Source organism: Chelonoidis abingdonii, chromosome 11, assembly GCF_003597395.2.
Source record: "Chelonoidis abingdonii isolate Lonesome George chromosome 11, CheloAbing_2.0, whole genome shotgun sequence".
Lineage (NCBI taxonomy): Eukaryota > Metazoa > Chordata > Testudines > Testudinidae > Chelonoidis > Chelonoidis abingdonii.
In genome coordinates, this window is record NC_133779.1 from 31,886,992 (window position 1) to 31,906,167 (window position 19,176).

Here is a 19,176-nt window from a genome sequence, read left to right on the forward strand (position 1 = left end):
ACCCAGGGTTAATATGACCTATTATCTGACTATGAGAGAGCACACCGACCTCACACATACCACATGGGAGTTCCCATGCAAACCACCAAGCTACTGTAGCAAGGAGCTGGAGGTATTTGCAGCCATACCACACACAGCAGGAGACAAGAGCTACAGGAGGCAGCACTGATTTTCAAAAGCTATGGCGCATTTTGGGTGCCTGGTCCACCTGGACACACTTTTGACAGACCTGATTTTCAGAGTGCGCTGAGCAGTCACCCTCTCAAAACCAGGCCCCTAGAAGGTGCTGAATGCTGGGCCCTGAAAATTCACTAGTCACTTATGAAAATCTAGGCCCCTGGCAGGAAGTATTTGCAGATACAAGATATGGGTGGTCCTGCAGCTCTGCTACATAAAGGACAAGGACCAAAGAGGGGCTGCAGACATATTGTACTCAGGAGGTCAGACTAGAACATGATCGAGTCACTTGTGACCTGAAAATTTATAACTCTATAGTCCAATGGAGAGCAGGAGATATGACTATTATGCCACCCATAGCAAGAAGCTGGAGCTATGCCACACACCAACAGAGGGAGATGCTGCTGCATTTATACAGTGGTCACTAACAGAAAGTCAACATTTGCCACGTGCATTAATTTCTACTCTGATCACAGGGAAGGTGTTACATTAGTCCAGAGATTGCTGGGTAGCAATTCTTGGCAGATGGTGACCATTCTATCACAGGTAGCAAGAGGCAGTAAATAGCCTTGGCACGCCTGTTATGTCTTTACTTTCTCCACAATGTTAACAATTCCTTTACACTCCAATACCACATTGTTATTGCAGTTGCACCATCCCAAGTCCTTTGTACACACTGGTTTGAACTGCTGCATACCTTTGCCTCTGGCTTGTGATTGTAACATTGCGAGTGTGAGCAGAGGATTGGACAAAAGTGGGCCTTGCAGCGAACGGGGAGGTGGCGGGGGTGAAGGTGGAGGAGGGAATATTCTCATAGCAAACACATCACTCACTGTTCCGATTGTGCACATCTGCGGGTTTTTTGTTTGCTTGCTTTGTTTTGGTTTGTTTGGTTTTTTTTTAAAATTGGTGTCTGGAAAAAAAGTCAAATTTTCTATAAAAGGTTTCTTTTGTTTGTTTTTTTTGCAAGCATCTGATGGTCATAGGGTAGGTTTTTCCACTACAACATTCATCTGCCGATTGTTTGACTGAGGTACCTTATGGGACGCAGGCTCCACCTGGTACCACAGAGGGTTAAAAGTATCTTTGTTATGTCGGATGTTTGTTACCACTGAAGAAAGAGCCTCTGAATTCACGGCCATTTGCAAGGGCCAGGAAAATTATTTCTGTTAACCATTATTACCAGAGAGAAAATGGCTTGAACAGAATATATTTGCTTGGACAAATCTGCTGTCTCCTGTAAATCATCTGTCCTAAGCAGAGCTAAGCAAATATGGTGCACTCAGCCAATCAGAGGACAGAATCCACACCAGGGGATTTATATGACCAATCAGTTCTCTCTAACACAGAAGCATGGAATGCATACAGAATCTGTTTGGGAGCAGTCCATGGAGCTAAAAAAATGCCTAAAATTAATTGATTAATGAATAAATCTGAGGAAATTACAACCTCCTTGTGTCTATTCTAGGCAGCAGGCAAAGAGGCTAAATCTGCTGGACAAATGATTTGGGACAAATGATTCACTCAGCACAAGACCTGCCCAACTTTGGCTGGAAGTGGAGGACCTCAGAAATAAGCTTGATACTGTTAGTTCCAGGTGCCTGTCATTTAAATAGGATTCGTCCATGAACGCAAACTTGGAAAGCAAGTCAGAAAAAGAAATGGCTTTTGCCAGTAATTAGGAGGAACTGAATTGCAATTAAAATGTACTCTCACTATTCCTCATGTTAAAGGCCAGGATTAGAAGCAGCCACACTGAGGCCTGCAGTTTCATTTAAACTGGAAACAAGAAGCACATTTTTTAACGAGAAAGGTAATTTAACCACTGGAGCAACTTATCCCGGTTGTGATGGATTCTCCATCATCTGGAGTCTTTAAATCAAGCCTGGATATATCTTAAAACAATATTCTCGAGCTCAGTCACAAACTATTGACCTCAAGGCAGGAGTGACTGGGTGGCGTTCTCTGGCCTGGACTATACAGATTAGACTGGATGTTCACCGTGGTCCCTTCTGGCTTTCAGATCTATGAATTTTGCTCCTGCAATAAGCTACCTGCACATACCATAGTGCGAAGAGCTGTGCATGCCTGATACACACAGTAACGTTTTCAAAGCAACTAAGGGACTTACGCACCGAAATCTCATTGACTTTCATTGAAATATGTGGCCCTAAGTCACTGCAAAAAAAACAAGGGGGAGGGTGTTTTTATATTGAGATAGCTCTGGCATTGGTGACAAGGCAGAGGTAGTTTGTACCTTGATGCAGCTCAGAATAACACTTAGCTCTTCTGCAGCTGTTTTCTTCCAGAGATCTCAAAGCACCTCATCACTAGCCCTCATGCAGTCTGGCGTGGCTCACAAGCGAGAATAGCAACCTCAGGGCAGACTTTGAGGAGCAGGGCACAAACCCCAAACCGGTTGCAAGTTCTAAACTTAGATTTCACCAATCAGGTAACAGGTGTAAACTCATCCAGCGCCATACAGCCTTGCCATGGAGTAACAGGCAGTCCCCTTGGGCATTCCGATCTATCTTGCCACCCAGGCCAGCTTGACTCTGCAATAGATGGTCACATTACACCAAAGATCACAAAAAAGTCAGGTTACTCCCAGCCCCAAAGGACCAGTCACTTACCCCAGGTCGATTTGCACCTTAGCTCCCACACCAAAGACAAAGCTTGTAGCCACTCCTGTAGTCAACTAACTAAGGACTCATTAACTAGGAAAAAGAGATGAGTGTTATTTACAAGGTTGAAGCTGGGAAGCAAACACACACAAACAAGTTACAGTCAGCTGTCAAAAGGGAATAGCAATATCTACAGTAAGCAGACTCAGAACATCCCTTAGGGTTAACCCAGGCAAAACAGTTGGGGGGCTCCTTGCATGTGCATAGAAATCTCCACCTCTCAGAGTTCCAGGAAGTTCTCTCTAACAGGCATTTTAATTCCCTTCCCCTAGCGCTCACGCTGTGGTGGCATGATGGCTTGCGCAGGTACCCCCTTCAGGGCCCGGGAGGGGGGGAAGCAATCAGCAAAGTGCCTGTTCCACAGTGGCTCGTTTCCATTCCTAGTCCTTCCTGATGAGCAGAAGATAACACCTCCTGTAGGCACGCAGCATTAGGTGAAGTTTTCCCCTGTTTGATGAGTTACATAATTTCAGACCAAACATTTTACAGTAACAGAACAAACACGTAAGTATTACCTTATAGCATGGGAACTCAAGGTTATGTGTGAGATTAATGCATACAGTGACTCACAAGCATTTCATAAAGTCCAAACACTATACACCATCTCAGTCCAATACCTATCTTAACAATACTGACATACAGGTGAGACAGACGGGTGTTCAGCTATGTATTGTTCAGTGAGGCCTAAAAGCGTTCGCATGAGCTGGCACCTGGTCTGCCAGCATTACAATCCCCATTTTACAGGTGGGGAATCTGAGGCTCAGAGAGATTTGCCTGATGTCACCCAGCAGGCCAGTGGGATAGAATCAGGGATCCTGAGTCCCCATCCAGAGCTCTATCCACTAGGGAACCTGGTCTCCCCTATAAATGACTCTAGTTTTTACATATACTCCCACCTAGGGTTGATCTCCACTAGCCACCACAAGGTTAAAAACTACAGTGTGTGTTTTATATTGAGATAGCGTTTCAAGGTGGCTAGCTGGCTTCTTGTGAAAACACAGCTTATTTTTTGCAGTGGAGACAGAGCCTTAGGCACATTTTAAAATGTTTCCCAGTTAGGTAGTTAGATGTCTAAAAGCAAGTGATCTCGCATGCAAAATGAAAGGTTCTTCTCCAAAATCCATCTCTAAGCCTCTGCAAATCTTCAGAAAGTTGAGCTGCAATCTGAGGGCAGGACTACCTCTGAAAAGGTAGCTGCATCGGCGTAGCTGTGGCATGTAAGTGAACATGCTCCTACACTGACAGGAAAAATTTTTGCGCACCCCAGCGCACCACGGTTATACTGATGTAAGTCTGTAGTGTAGACCTGGCCACAGTTAATTTCAGTTCACCTTTAAATCAGCCTTAACACAGAGTAAAATCCCATTGTGATTTTCTACCGCTCTGATCTTTGTGGGTGTAGAACATTCCTCTGCTGATTTCACACTCACTTTGTACAGGTGTACATGACCACACACAAGGTGTACAGCAGGGGAGAATCAGCCCCACATGTCTGACTTTTCCCTGCACTCTAGATCCCTTTATGTCACAAAGTCTAACACAACGGAGTGCTTAGGACCGGTAGATTAGGGCAGATGGCTTCAGAACGATGCCTTTACATTGGGACTGACCATATAAAATGAGACCCTTCCTTTCCTTCCCACTAAATATCTCCCCATTTGCACATCAACGCTGTTGAGGTCTGATAACATTTCTATTGAACATTAAAAATAGAGAAATATTGGGGAAATACATGAGGACTTTTTTTTTTCATGTTTCCCTTCTGTTTTCTGAACAAGAACAGAAGTGATCAAAGATGTTTTGAAATTTTATTTGAAATTTTTGGAAATGAGACATTTTGAAATGAAAAAGGGCAAAGCTTAAAAAAACTTTCACATGTTCCCCCCATATATATACACACACACACACACACACACACTTTTTTTAAAATCCAGCTCACCTACCAAAGAGCCAAATGCTCAGGACTTTATTTATTCATTTTTTGTACTTGCTCAGGCAAAACTACGACTGAAGTTAACGGTAGCTTTGTTGCAATGAGTAAAGCGTGAGTAAGGACCCTCAGAATTCAGCTCCAGGACAGCTCACTGCTAGGACAAAGGTGCTGTGCAGTATTATGTAGAGATGCCAAAATGCAGAGCCATGTGTTACCTTGGGAATTAGGGAGCTGCTGTTGAAATGTGTTGCCCTTCTCACATGATAATCCTTCTTGTTTGTTAGAAGCTTCCGAAAAAAGAGAGCATATTCAGGGTGCTGGTGCTCGTGACCCCCGCTTACCTGGATTTTGGATGATGTTTCCATAAATACCACAAGCTAGAGGGTAGTTTTTAGAATAGTGTCATGACTACATTTCTGGAGGACCTTGGAACTCTAGAGATCAGATGTTGCTTTCATTTACATGGCTACAATTCTAGGGTAATTCCTTTGACTCTGTAGGTGTGTCTACACTTAAATATTGAGTCATGTTTTAACATAGATTCATAGATTCATAGACTCTAGGACTGGAAGGGACCTCAAGAGGTCATCGAGTCCAGTCCCCTGCCCTCATGGCAGGACCAAATACTGTCTAGACCATCCCTGATAGACATTTATCTAACCTACTCTTAAATATCTCCAGAGATGGAGATTCCACAACCTCCCTAGGCAATTTATTCCAGTGTTTAACTACCCTGACAGTTAGGAACTTTTTCCTAATGTCCAACCTAAATCTCCCTTGCTGCAGTTTAAGCCCATTGCTTCTTGTTCTATCATTAGAGGCTAAGGTGAACAAGTTTTCTCCCTCCTCCTGATGACACCCTTTTAGATACCTGAAAACTGCTATCATGTCCCCTCTCAGTCTTCTCTTTTCATGTTAAAGAACACAATTGTAAATTCGGGGGTAGACAGGACAGTCTGGACCAAATTCTCCATTGTCCTGTACCTCGTACAGTCTTTTACATCAGTGCAAAGTGGCACTAAAATCAAAATGGGTTTGTTTTACACCCACTATGCACTGGTGTGAATGACCATACAAGGTACAGAACAATGGCAAATCAAGCCCAGAACGTGCAACACAGGGCTAAACACAACTAGGAACAAATATGTGTCATGTCCACACTAGAGTTTACAATCATGTTAGTTAACACATGGGAAAACATGAGCAGAAATTCCAGTGTAGACAAACTCTAGTAGAGTTCCCTGGCATAAGATTCTTGCCAAAGTATTGAGACCAAGTCCCAGTGTCCTCAGAAGGTGCCATTCTGCTGACATAATAACTCTCCTGAACTGACCCCATAAAACCCCATTAAACAACAGGCCAGGAATGCTTTAACCTTTATCTTGTGTCATTGGAAATGAAGATGGATTGTGCTCCTCATTGTGAATCATTGGGAACAGGAGAGGATACTATTTAAGAGTGTTAAATGGCAGGTGGGCAGAGCAAAGAGGTGAAAGTACCAGACCAACCTTGCCAGATCCATGATAAACGAATCTGAAATGGCCTGGAATCCTCAACGCAAAAATGGAGCTTCTTGATTGGCTGTGGGGGATGTCATACCCATGAAACCCAGCGAAATGCACCAGCCTAATCTGTATCCTCTGTTCCTCCTTATTTGGTGTTGGTTTTTAAGGAATTTCCATTTCACAACAGCCATAGGACACGACGGGCTATGCATTCCCATCTGTCCTCTCAAGCAGTCCAGCTCCCATAGAGTTTTTGAGGCCATAGGCTCATAGACTTTAAGGCCAGAGAGACCATCCTGATCATCTAGTCTGACCTCCCGCACATTGCAGGCCACAGAACCTCACCCACCCGCTCCAGCTCAGCTCCTTGCAAGCGGAACCAGGTTTATCCTGTCCTTCTGCTCCAGCTGGCCAAAGTCCGCGAACAAACCACTCCTGATGAGACTCAGATATTTTTCATGTGAGGCTGGCATGGGGGCTGATGGCATCTGTTTGCCTAAGAGCTTAAAGCATGAGCAGAGAGCGTGCCCATTAGCTGAGTGCAAATATCCCACCAGGGAGATCCTCCCGCTGAGAAGGTGTTGAGTGTGTGTGATGTTGCACTCACACGGCTGATCCACAAAGGGCCTGGTACAGTTACAGAGAGAGAACTCGCCGTGTGGGAGGGACCTGGGGCCAGATCATCAGCAGCAGTAATTTGTCACATTGCCATTGACTTACATCTTACTCAAGTTCTGGCTCCCACGGGGAGCGAGGTGCGTTCCCCCAGCTCACTCCTTTGAACCCTCGCCCCGTCTTCACCATTTCCTATGAGCTAGCTCAGGAGGCTCCCTACTCAGTGTGCTGGCTTCTGTGCATGCCTTTTTTAGGCACCTCTCTCTGCCTGTGCATTGTACAGGGAGCCTGGGCACCTGACTCAAGGCTGTGTATCCCAGCTGGCAACAGGACACCTACAAGTTAGACACTGCAATGCTGAATCCCCGGGTATGTCTACATTTCCAAAAAAGACCTGCAGTAGCAAGTCTCAGAGCCTGGGTCTACAGCCTCGGTCTCGCAAGGCTCATGCTACAGCCGAAAACAGCCATGTAGATGTTCCCGCTCAGGCTCTCAGAGCTGGCGAAGGGGATGGATCCCACAGCCCGAGCTCCAGCCCAAGTGGGAATGTTGGCACGGCTATTTTCAGGGCCAGAGCATGAGCCAGAGACCTGGCTCATGCTCTGTCTCGCCGCCACAGGGTTTTGTTTGCAGTGTGGACACGCACATGCCTTAAGTCCCACCCGAAGGGCCGTTTTAGAAAATGGCACTTAGGGCAGGTCTACACTAGGGTGACCAAATGTCCCGATTTTATAGGGACAGTCCCGATTTTTGGCTCTTTTTCTTATATAGGCTCCTATTACCCCCCACCCCGTCCTGATTTTTCACAGTTGCTGTCTGGTCACCCTAGTCCACACTGAACACGGATATCAGCATAGGAACCGCTCTCAGGGACATGAAAAATCTGCACTCCCAAGAGATGCAGCTTTGCTGACCTAACCCGCTGTGTAGACAGGGCTAGGGTGAGGGAAGAATTCATCTGTCGACCTAGCTACTGCTTCTCAGGGAGGTGGCTTATCCCCCAGCGATGGGAAAACCCCTCCTGGGGCTGTAATGAGTTTCCGCATAGCAGCACCAAGGCTGTGCTGCTGTAGCATTTGAAGTGTAGACACCCTCAAGGTTCCTAAATCACTTAGGCACAGTTGAAACTCCCAGGCAACGTTAACATATACTGCAGAAAAATGGCAACCCAAAGCCACATATTTTGCTTCCACAAGGAGTTTTTTTCCTTTAAAAAAAAATGGCAAAAGCTTTCCCCAAAAGACCAAAAATTGGACATTTGTGCCAAGTAAAACCCATATATTTAGTCATTGCCTCAGCCCCCCGGCAGAGTGCAGAGAGTTTAATGGGGATTTATTTATTATTAATTATTATTATTATTTATTATGGAGGTACCACCTGGGAGCCCCAGTCATGTCCCAGGACCAGGCGCCACACAAACACAAAAAGCGAAAAGACGGTCCCTGTCCAAAGAGCTCACAACCTGCTTAGTCGCTGCCCGCAACTTCCGTGTGCCACCCGCAGGGGAACGCACCTCCTGGGGTGACCTATTGCTCAATGCCGAGACAGGAGCATGGGGAGGGATTTTTAACTATGGAGCCTGGCTCTGTTGGACAGAAATGTATCAGTGACGTGCTGAGAAGGGACTTGAATCCACCAGGAGAGGGAGAAAAGAGAGCAGTGAAGGCAGTTGAAGAAACCTAGATTTCCTGGACCATCACACAGTCCATTTCACAGACAGAGGGGAAATGAGAGTGTCACGGAGTGTGGGGGAGTCCAGGCCCTGCACCCCCCACTTCCTGTGTTTCACCGTGACTCTCAGCCAACCAGTAAAACAAGGTTTATTAGACGACAGGAACACAGTCCCAAGCAGGGCTTGTAGGTACAATCAGGACCCCTCAGCCAAGTCCCTCTGGGTGGCAAGGAGCTTAGACCCCAGACTTAGGGGGTCCCTGCCTCTTCCCAGCCATCCCAAAACTGAAACCCCCTCCAGTCCCTCCTTTCTGGCCTTTGTCTCTTTCCTGGGCCAGGAGGTCACCTGATCGCTTTGTCCACCTTTAGCCATCCCCTTGCAGGGGGGAAGGACCCTGGCCATTTATTGCCAGGAGACAGAGTGTCACTCAGTTATGCACGCTGGAGACTTCAGAAATGCATAGGGGAAACTCAGGCACCCACACAGTATTCAGAGGAAACATTAAGAACAGTCCCACTTCATCACCGAGGGCAAACCCAGTCACACTGGGGAGCTGAATCATTGTTGCCTCATTTTGCTTTGAGAACCACTGGTGCAGGCCAGAAAGCGTGAGCACCCGTCACAGAAAGTCCACGTAGAAAATTTCAGCTGTTTCCTGCTGTTTTAAGTTGGCATCTGGGCTTAGGGGCAGAGCCACGGGTCTGAGGAGCCACTGGTTCACAAGTTTGTTGGTTGTCCAACTGAGGTCAGCAGAGACCAGCAGAAGCCAATGGAAAGCAACAGAAGGTTTCCAGTGGGGCCTATTGGAACCTCTGCTATAGGGCTGTAAACTTGGCAGAGGATTGCATGCTTCCCTATATTAGCCCCACTCAGGATTTAAGAATTAAGAGGTCCCAAATTGCCAGAGGGTGAGGAGGGCAAAATCAAGCCATGAGTTTCCTCCAGTTCCAGCCCTGCTGCCAGAAGGAGATATTGGAGTGACCCATTAGGTGCAATCTAAGGGCTTCCACGTGGTCGCTTGCATGGCATGTCTTAGGCAGGTGGCCCCACCTCAAGAGACAGAGGCAATAGAGAGGAAGGAGAAGGAGACACCTTTGGCCCCATCTCAAGAGACGGAGGCAACAGAGAGGAAGAGAGAGATGGAGAGGTGGCAGAGAGGGATGGGCCGAAAGTGAGGGCGGAAGTAGTGAGAAAGGAGCGCTGGGCACCATGGGCCCGCACCCAATTAATGGCCGTGTTCTTTCTTTTGAACATCTAGCCTGCAAACGCAAAGAACAGGAGCAGCAGAAAGACAGGAACCTGCAGCCCAAGAAGCAGCGGCTGGTCTTCACGGACCTGCAGCGCCGCACCCTGATCGCGATCTTCAAGGAGAACAAGCGCCCCTCCAAGGAGATGCAGATGACCATCTCGCAACAGCTGGGCCTGGAGCTCAACACCGTCAGCAACTTCTTCATGAACGCCCGCCGGCGGTGCATGAACCGCTGGCAGGAGGACGCGGGCGCCAACCCTGGGGTTCCCTCATCTTCTACAAGCACTTTCTCCAAAGCATGATGCCCCTCTTCTGTTCCTCCCCGACCCCCAGCCACTCCCTCCTCACGACAAAGCCAACCACATCCTCCTGCCCATCTCACAACAAGCCACGCCAACCTTGGCCATTCAGGTGGGTGCTCTTGGGTGCTGCAGGGAAACTAGCCCACCAAACCCATCGCGTGGAGATGCTGCAACTTGCCCCCTGGGCTTTGGCTTAGTCCCGTGTCTCCCTGACACGCACGAGCCCTGGAAGAAGCTCGCTTCAAAGGGGAACCATTCGGAACAGGGCAGTTTCCTTCCCTTCAGAGCTCTGAGGAATCTCCCCGATGGAGTGAGTGACCCCCCAGGCCATTGGGGGAAAATGGGGGCTCCTGCTTTTTGCAGCGGAGGAGATTGTGCCCACACCCACCACCCGCACACTGCCGCGTTTGCTGTGCTCATCTTTCCATTGCACGTTATTGGCCTTTCCCATCCCCCTATAAGATACAAGATTTGAGGGGCGAGTTTCAGCCCTGCGCTCTCCACATGTTCAGTCCCTGAGCGCGCGTGTGTGTGTGGCGGGGAATTGGAGGCATTCAGGCCCAGCCTGTCCAAGGCACGTAGCGCTGAGGTGCCTAATTCCCATTGATCTCAGTGACTGATTTCATTAGGAGTTCGGATCTGAGACCCTTCCCAAAACCCCATGAGGCACCTCTCTGCAGCTGTAGGCACCTGCGTACGTTTAAAAATCTGGCCCTTCGAGCCCAGGGGACGGGTGCCAGGGCACCTGGAGAGAGGGTATGCTGAGATGTACACTTTAAAGGTAACTGAGCACCCAAGGGTGGGGAGAGGGTAGGTGCTCTTCTCCCTTTAAAGTGTTATTGCTCACAGGGAGAGTGGGGCAGTGTTATCTAGCAGGGAAAGTGGTAGGACTCCTGGGTTCTAATCCCACTGCCGCTGCCTTGATGTAGGGTCCTTGGGAGAGTTCCCAAACTCTCCGTTCACGTCCAACACCTGGGGTGCAAATGCTTCCTTGGGGACCAGAGGCTTAAGGGTGAATGTTTGTGTGAAAAGCTTTCAAGACCCTGAGCTGGCCAGCGTGAGCGGAGCAAAGTACTGGGGTGGTAGTCACAGGGGTTGCTTATTGCACACGAGCTAGCCCACTGCAAGCGGTAGCTCCCCCGGGGGGCCAGGCACATCAGGATGAGACTGTAGGCTGTGAGGAAGAGATCGCGTCCTCCCCCCGTTCACTCCATCCACCCCCACCTCGCAGCCAAGAGACCCCACATGGGGAAGATTATTTGATCTTCTGAGGAGTGCCCAAGAGCATCCATCACGGCCACCAGTCAAGACACCAGGTGCACAAAAGAGGTCCCAAAAAAAAGAAAGAAACCCCCCAAGAGGAGATCCTTTTCTCCTAGGATTCCTTTCAAAGATATTCCACGCCCAAGGCAAAAGGTGGAGACGCTAACATCACAACACTCCCCCAACCCCTGCTCACCTTGCTCCGAAAGCAGAGGGACTCGAGAGCCAGTGCAGGAGGCTGCTACGTTGAATTGCACTGTGTCACCTAGAGTTCAAGCAGGTCAAGAAGCACATTTTAGCGACATAAATCGGGTATTAAAATAATCCTTTGAAAAAAACCAAGAGGAAAGACTTCGCCTGAAGGAGCTGCTCCTTCCTGGGGATTGAAGCGGTGAGGCCAGTCTGGCTCAGCCCATAATCTTCACTTTTATTTCAGTTTTGGTTTATAAGCAAACCCAAACAAAGCTCTGTTTTGACTGCTGTGTGTCTCTCCTCCCCATCCCCAACACATGCACTGGCTCCTCCACCCTCTCCTTCTCCGCCCCTTTCCTCTTCACTGTTACCAAAGACGGAAAATCAAAATCGTAATGGAATCAACATTGGTGCATGGTAGAGAACCAAAAAATATGGATCCTTTTGCAATATATATATATAAATATATATATATATATATACACACACACACACACACACACACACACACACACACACACACACTTCATATGGTTTTGTGGTGTATATATATATATATATATATATATATATACACACACACACATTTATATAGAGCGGGGGAGAAATTGAAAAAAGAAAAATAAACAAAACAGGACTTAAAACAAAAAAAAAAAAATGATAATAAGCTGACCTGAAACCCCTCCGGCAACTTGCGAAAGACAACAGATTTTTTTTTTGTGCCAATTAGCAACCTGCCTTAAAATGAAATCCTAGCGAGATTGTACTAGCTTCAAAATGATTGTTTCCGCTGAGCTCTCAATGGTGACTCGTGCCATATACAAAGCAATCACAAGGGAAGATGATTAAGATCTGCTATCAACCAACTAACCCTCCCTTCCACACGCCACCGTAAAAAACTCCAGTGCCTCCTTCGGGAGAGGAGGAGGCGTGGGAGGGGACAAGACGGAGGCGGGGAAAAAAGGGAGGCTGCGCCCCACACTGGGAAAAAAATTTTTTAAAGGGACAATATTGAATTGATGCGGGTAAAACAGTACCATCTTTGATCTAGCGTTACGGTTTCTTCTATTCACTTTACTTTGAAAAATGATCTGTTGTGAAACAGCGAGGCACCTTGTTGAAAGATGGGGAAAATACCTAGCTGTCTCTGTAGATACAGCTATAGACACAAAAACAATAGAAAGAAAGAAAAAAAAAGAAATAGAGCTACAAAGAAAGAAATAACCGATTGGTATTAGTATTGTCCCCATAGGCTATCTGGACGCATTGTGACAGTCACACCAAAGCAATCATTGGGAAAGGTGAGGTTGGGACAAACCAAACACGGGGGGGAAGGGAGGCTCGGATCGATATGGTTCTGACCAAATCACAAGTAACAACTGACTACTAGAAAAGTGCAAGCAAACGTGCGAGCAGGAGGGACGGAAGGCAAAGGCCAGGCGCCACATCACGTTCTGCCAACCAAAAGTGACCAGTCATGGAAAAGCCAATGTCGTTTCCCTCCCCCCTGCCACCGAGACTCCCCTAACGTTGTTTCTTCTTGTCTTGTCGTGAAGCAGTGACGGTGATGGATTCCTGAACCCCATCTAGTAGTATTCAAGGGCTGAGAAGCCAGGAAGGGGCCTTGGTTTGGGAAGTGACAAAAAAATTGAGTCAAGCAGGCCCCAAGGATGCAAAGACATTTCTAGTGAGAACCCGAGAATAAAGGCTACCTCACTTGAGTTTTAAATTTCTGTGATTTGAAAATCACGTCTGATACCAAAGATTTTGTTCCCCTTGTCTGGTCTGTGCTGGAAACGCCACTTTCCCAGCTACCTTTGCGACAGGTATATGAGTAAAACCTTCCCTCCTTTCCCTCCAGCCCTGTCCCAGCCTCCTGCTCCTTTTCTGAGCCCTCCCGTGCAGCCCTGTCCAGCCCCTAGTGAGAAAGAGAGAGAGAACCGGATGGTAGCATGGTAGACGAGTGCCTTTTTCTTGTACCAAAGGTGTGTGGCTATTTCTTTTTCTTTTCTTTTTTTTTTTTTTTTTTGCTTCTTTACTTTTGTCCTAGAGACTCACTATTACCTCAGCTCTCTAAGCAGATGAATTCTGGCAATTCTTGCAGCCTTTGAGTGTTGGGACAGAAAAATACCCCTTTGCCCCCCATTCCTGCTCCTCATGGGCAGAACCCCCCCTTACCTCCCTTTCACCCTGAATCTCCCCCTTGCCCAATGCATACCACCCTCCTACCCTCTTCGCCATCAACTCCCCCTCATGGATCCCAGGCCATGATCACCATCCCTTGTGCAGGCCTTAAGTCAAGGGATGAAATGGGAGCTGGGTCTGTTTGAGACCTTCTTATAGCCTGGCAGATGCCAAAGAGATGTAAGCATGTTTCACTGTTAAAAATTCCCTTCCTCGTCCTCCTGTGTAGGACCAGGTGGTGCATTCCTTGGCCCCTTCCTGCTTTTCGCAGCATGGTCAGAGCCCAAGGAGGAGCAGATACAGAAGTTGGCAGGGTAAGGCTCCCAAATACCAAGGCTAAAGGTAGAAAGAAAAGAAGAGAGGATGGGAAATTCTCTGCTCAGATCCATCCCATCCATGTTTTCACTGGGAGCCTCCATCTCATCTCAGAGGATGCTATACGGGACACACGAACATTCTTCCAGCAGGATGCTTAGCCTTTTGCCTTTACTTTTCTTTGAACCTCTCTTTTAGAACATGGTCTGGAGCCATGAAATTCAGATCCTGAACCCTAGTCTGTGTGTCAGGAGATCCCATCCAGGGTGTCCTCCAGTCCATGGCTGATAGGAACAATAGAAGCAAGATGGCAGCAAACCTGGGAGGAGCAGAAGAGAATTTGAGAACGAGCTCACTGTTGCATGGGGACTGGGCAAGGCAATTCCGCCCCTCGCCAGCCTGCCCCTGTTCCTCATACAGCGCCATGCCCCCTGGCTGGTTGTCATCAGCCGGTCTCAAACCAAAAATCTCCGGGTAGAAACACATGAGCCTCTCCTGCCTGAGCTAAACGACCCAGCCGCCACTAGAGGGAGACAGAGATACTCACTTGTGACCTCACTGGACGCTCCAAGTGCACAAAATGGCACGCGCAGTACACAGGCAAGCGCTGAAGCGAGGAGGAGAATTTTACCCTAATATTTCTTAGCTCTATAGAAGAGCCACAGCAGCAACACCCTATTCTGGCTTTACCCCCTGCCTCTTAAAGTGGCAGCACCTCCAAACCAAAACCAAAAAAAGGAAAAAGAATCACAACCCAGATTGGCAAAGGGGCCTATACTTTTTGGGGAGATGATCGGGCCAGACCCTGATCCTGGTGTGTCATGCAAGAGGTCAGACTAGATAATGGTCCCTTCTGGGCTAAAAATCTAGGAGTCAGCTAACGACACCAGCATAAATCCAGAGTAATTCTCCACTCACTTCAGGGGGTTTACACCAGGGTCAGCGAGATCAGAAGCCGGTTCTTAGACTTCAGCTGAGGTATTACTCACCAGTGTACTAGATGGCGCATAAAGGCATGTGGGGCTTGATTTTGTTCCCACGCACAGTGGTGCACAACAGGAGCAACTCCACTGGAGACACTGGTGCACGTGGCAGCAGAATGAGTTCCAGAGTGTGCATCCGCCAGGATGAACAATGAGCATTTGCACAAGGACAATATTCTCTGGAAAGTCACTTGCAGGGTGGTCCCCTCATTAAATTACCCCCTTTCACCCACATTTTGCCATGTGTAAATACCCTTGGAGACATATTTCCATTACTTTCATTGGCCTCTGAGGATCACTCCCCGCTCCTCACCCCGCTTTGACCAGTGAGTGAGAAATAATGTATTACTCCCCCCTTCGGTGATATCAAAGATCTGCAGCACCAATTCTCACACTATCCCGTCACTTGCGACGAGGCAGGTCATGCCCTCGCTCGTTTACTGTCTCAGGTCAGTTGCACGCATAGTTAGGATGTTACAGGTCTGTGGTTCCCAAAGTCCCGTCCCCAACTGGGTGGAGATGTCAGCTTTGATTCAGGAGAGCACTGCAGCAGAGGCTCTCAAATCTGCTGACTTCCGGTCAAAGTCAGTCACGGGCTTAAATGCTGCCCTGAACAGCAGCCCCCCCCGAACCGGTGCGTTAAACTGAGCTCCAGCATGGCCCCAGAAAGAACTGGTTACCATTTGCGTGGGGCCACACTAGATCAGAAGCGAAATCTAGATAGGGATCGAGAAGATGGTTTTTAAACATGGTCCTGCTAACTCTGTCTGATTCAGCTGGGACCAGGTCTCCAAACCTGTTCTTAGCCCAGTGAAGAAGAGGCAAAGACCAAGGCTGAGGTATAATCAAAGCAGCCTCACAGACTTCGATGCCCCTTCCCAATGACAGTAATGGCCTCTTTGAAAAAACACAGTCCAAAGCTAGTTTTCCCCTTGGCCCTCCCAAGCTAAAATGCAATAGGAAGCCCTCAAAATAGGCAGGTTGGGTTATCAGCCTTGTTAAGCCATCCACACCCAATACTTCCCCTACCCCACAAACACACACACCCTACAAATCCTTCCCCTCGCCCTACCCATCCCAGACCTCTCCTCCCCATCCCCCCACATGGCTTCTGCCCAATACCCACATGGCTTTTGATACCAAAGACATTTTTCCATGCATGGGAAAGCCCTTTTTAGACCCAGCACAGACCTTACAAGCTTTTGACAATGTTCTCTGAAATACCTCAAAATATGTAATGTATAGTTTATGTGATAAAAAAAATTACTTAGCTAGTTTTTGGAATTTGTGACTTGAAGCTTTATACTGTTAAATTATAATTTTGCAGAAGACGGCATGTTCTTATTTCTTTGACGCGTTCAATGGGAGACATATTGAATGTTAAGGAAACGAAAGCTGGTTAGTTTCACGATATAAAAAGAGAGAGAGAGAGAAAGATTTTAAAAAAGGACCCGTGGAGTTTACAGATTTCATATTTAAACAAGTCCTTTTAAAAAAACAGAAAAACGAATACTGATAAGGACGATACCTTTGTGTTGGGATGTGTTACTTTTCTCTGAGTCATGTCTTACGAGAGTATTTATTATATATGTGTTCTGTGTTCTAATGTAATTTAAGAAGAAAAAAAAGACAAAAAAAAGACAAGATGAAAATTTGATTTATGCATGAAAAATATACTCTTTCTTGAAGTAATGTAAAAATTATTCAGGGGAAGGGGGGAAGGGGGGTACAATGTGCATTTTGTCCACCAGGTTTCATTTGACTCGGACTTCTCTGCATGGATCATGTTTTTCAAAATCATGCGCTCATGGGAGATGATTATTTCTTTAATTTCCTTCTTCTCTTCCTTTCCTTTGTATATAATTGTGTTGTAACAACACTGGGGGAGTTTAGAAGAAGCCCCTGCCCCAGAGTGAGGGGTCGGGCGGGGGGAATGCTGATCGAGGATGAGGTTTGGACCGAGTAACATGGCAGATCCTAGTGTCCAGCAAACAGGGTAAGAGTGTCTGGGGCACAAGGCCTATCACATCCATGAATGACCATCAAGGCAGTCCTACCCATCTGACCTCCCCACCCCTCCAAAAAAACGCCCCCACATTATCAAAGTTTTTCCTTGTAATCTTGAGTCACCTTGTTTTGTTTTAAGCAGATCTGTTTGCTCACTTCGTAGCAAATCACAAGTGTCTTTGCGCAGAAGAGAGAGAGAGAGACAATCAGTCACGATGACCCCTGCAGCTTGATCAGCAAGGCCCCTGCGCCCACTAAGACAAGGCAAACAGCCCAGCCTGGGCCCAAATCAATGAACACACCAGCAAATGGTGTCCCCTTTGTTTTAGCCACTTAGGCTCCGGTGCTAGGATCTAACCAGGCCAGGAAGACAGTTGGGCTGAGATGTTTCAAAGCAACCTAGGTGATTTGGATCCTCAGATCCCATTAATTCCAAATCCCTTGGCAGCTTTAGAAACAAAGGGGGAAAAGAGGCTCCCCCAGTTCAGTGGGCTTGGAAAGCATTTCGATGCCTGGCCATGCACAGTTCCACTTTCATGCTCCAGGATGGACTAAAGAGCCAGTTTTAATCTGTTGCGACAGGCTCGTACCGCACGATCAGAGCACCTGACACACTTTAATGCATTTATCCCTGTGATAGGCAGGGGCAGATGGCAAACCTAAGACACAGAGACTTGCCCAAAGTCACAGAGGAAGGGCCTGAACCTGGGTCTGCTAAGCTGTAGTTTCACAACCTTCTCCCTCACTACCCCGTTGTATTCTACTGAGGCTCCTATCCCGTGCCTGTTACACGGGGGGGTGCGTACACCCATGCTTAAATAGCTGTCTCAATACTCACACACACCAGGAATCACAACCAGAAGAGCTGGGTGGTTGTCTCTTTGTTGTGTTACAGCTCATTACAATTGTCACTGTTTAAACCGATGGCTCATTTTTGCCCTTAACGCAGGGTGAAATTCACACCCCTGTGCCAGCAGATGACCCAGGGGATACGTAACTCCCTGGGAGGGATTCAGTACATAACCCCGGTCAGTTTCCCTTGCATGAGACCCTGCCACTGCTGTTCTCTTTGGGGGTTCAGCACAGCACGTAAGCACGTGCTTGACTTTTAAGCGGATGGGTCATTGCATCAAAGTTGCAGCCGAACACCTGCTTTGCTGGATCAGGTCTGACAACACTTGAGAGTGGACTGGGCCGTGGTGGGGCCCCACCCACTGCAGGGGGAGCTGAGGGAGATAGTTAGCTTGCCCAGTCCTGCTGGCCAGGGGAAGGTTTTAAAAGGCTTAGGGAGAACCCACTTCCTATTCCGGCCATGGGGCAAAATATAACCAGCTCACTGTCCCCGAAATGTGCGCAGTGCAGCCTGCTTTGCCTGCCTTCCCCGTCCTGATCTATCCACCCATCCCCACCTGTCCGAAGATGGGGGTGCAGGGTAGGAATATCCAGGGGTGCATGAAAAGAGGAAATAGCCGCACCTGGAGGGGGGGGGGAAAGAGTATACACTACCTCTTTCTGCTTCTCAAACACTACAAGAGCCAATGCCTTAAATGACACTTCCCCACCCTCTGCAGGTCCCTCTTCATCCCCACCCCGAAGACGATCCCTCTGCCCTGAGCTCGTCTGAGCTAGATCTCAGCTTCTCTGCAGTCCACTGCGGCTGGCAACGTACAGCTCCTACCCAGACTGGAGCTTATTACAGTGCCCCATGTAGGCAGCACGAGACAGCATCTCCGCCACCCACACTCTCCTTGGTCCTGCTGCCTTGTCTCGACTCCTGTGCCGCAGCAGGCCCAGTGGGTTCTGCAGAACTCCGCAGTCCCGACTTCTAGGGGTAGCAATGGCCTCTGGCCTGGGCGGCCTGGCCAGCCACACTTGTTGGGGCTGCCAATGGATTCTCATCCTTGCTCTTTTCCCTCCCAGCCGCCCCGCTCACTGGAGTAACTCGCTGTTCGCTGCAGTGGGGTTGCTCTGGCTTTACGCCAGTGTAAATGAAGCTTTCCTTGGTGCCCACAGGGTCTGGGCCTATTGGCCAAAAGGGAGAGTGGCAAACCTTTCTCAGGGCCAAAAGGAACAGCTTTGCCTTCTATTTGCAGCC

The 19,176-nt window shown here is 48.0% G+C and overlaps 1 protein-coding gene across 1 annotated transcript in view; it reads left to right on the top strand.

Moving 5' to 3' along the window:
- Nucleotides 1-10,137, top strand: part of ONECUT3 (one cut homeobox 3) — a 92,036-nt gene extending 81,899 nt beyond the window's left edge. The window contains exon 2 of the mRNA XM_032798975.1: nucleotides 9,845-10,137. Within this exon, the coding sequence (XP_032654866.1) occupies nucleotides 9,845-10,137 (293 nt within the window). The remainder of the gene's footprint in view (nucleotides 1-9,844) is intronic.
- Nucleotides 10,138-19,176: the final 9,039 nt, after the last annotated feature.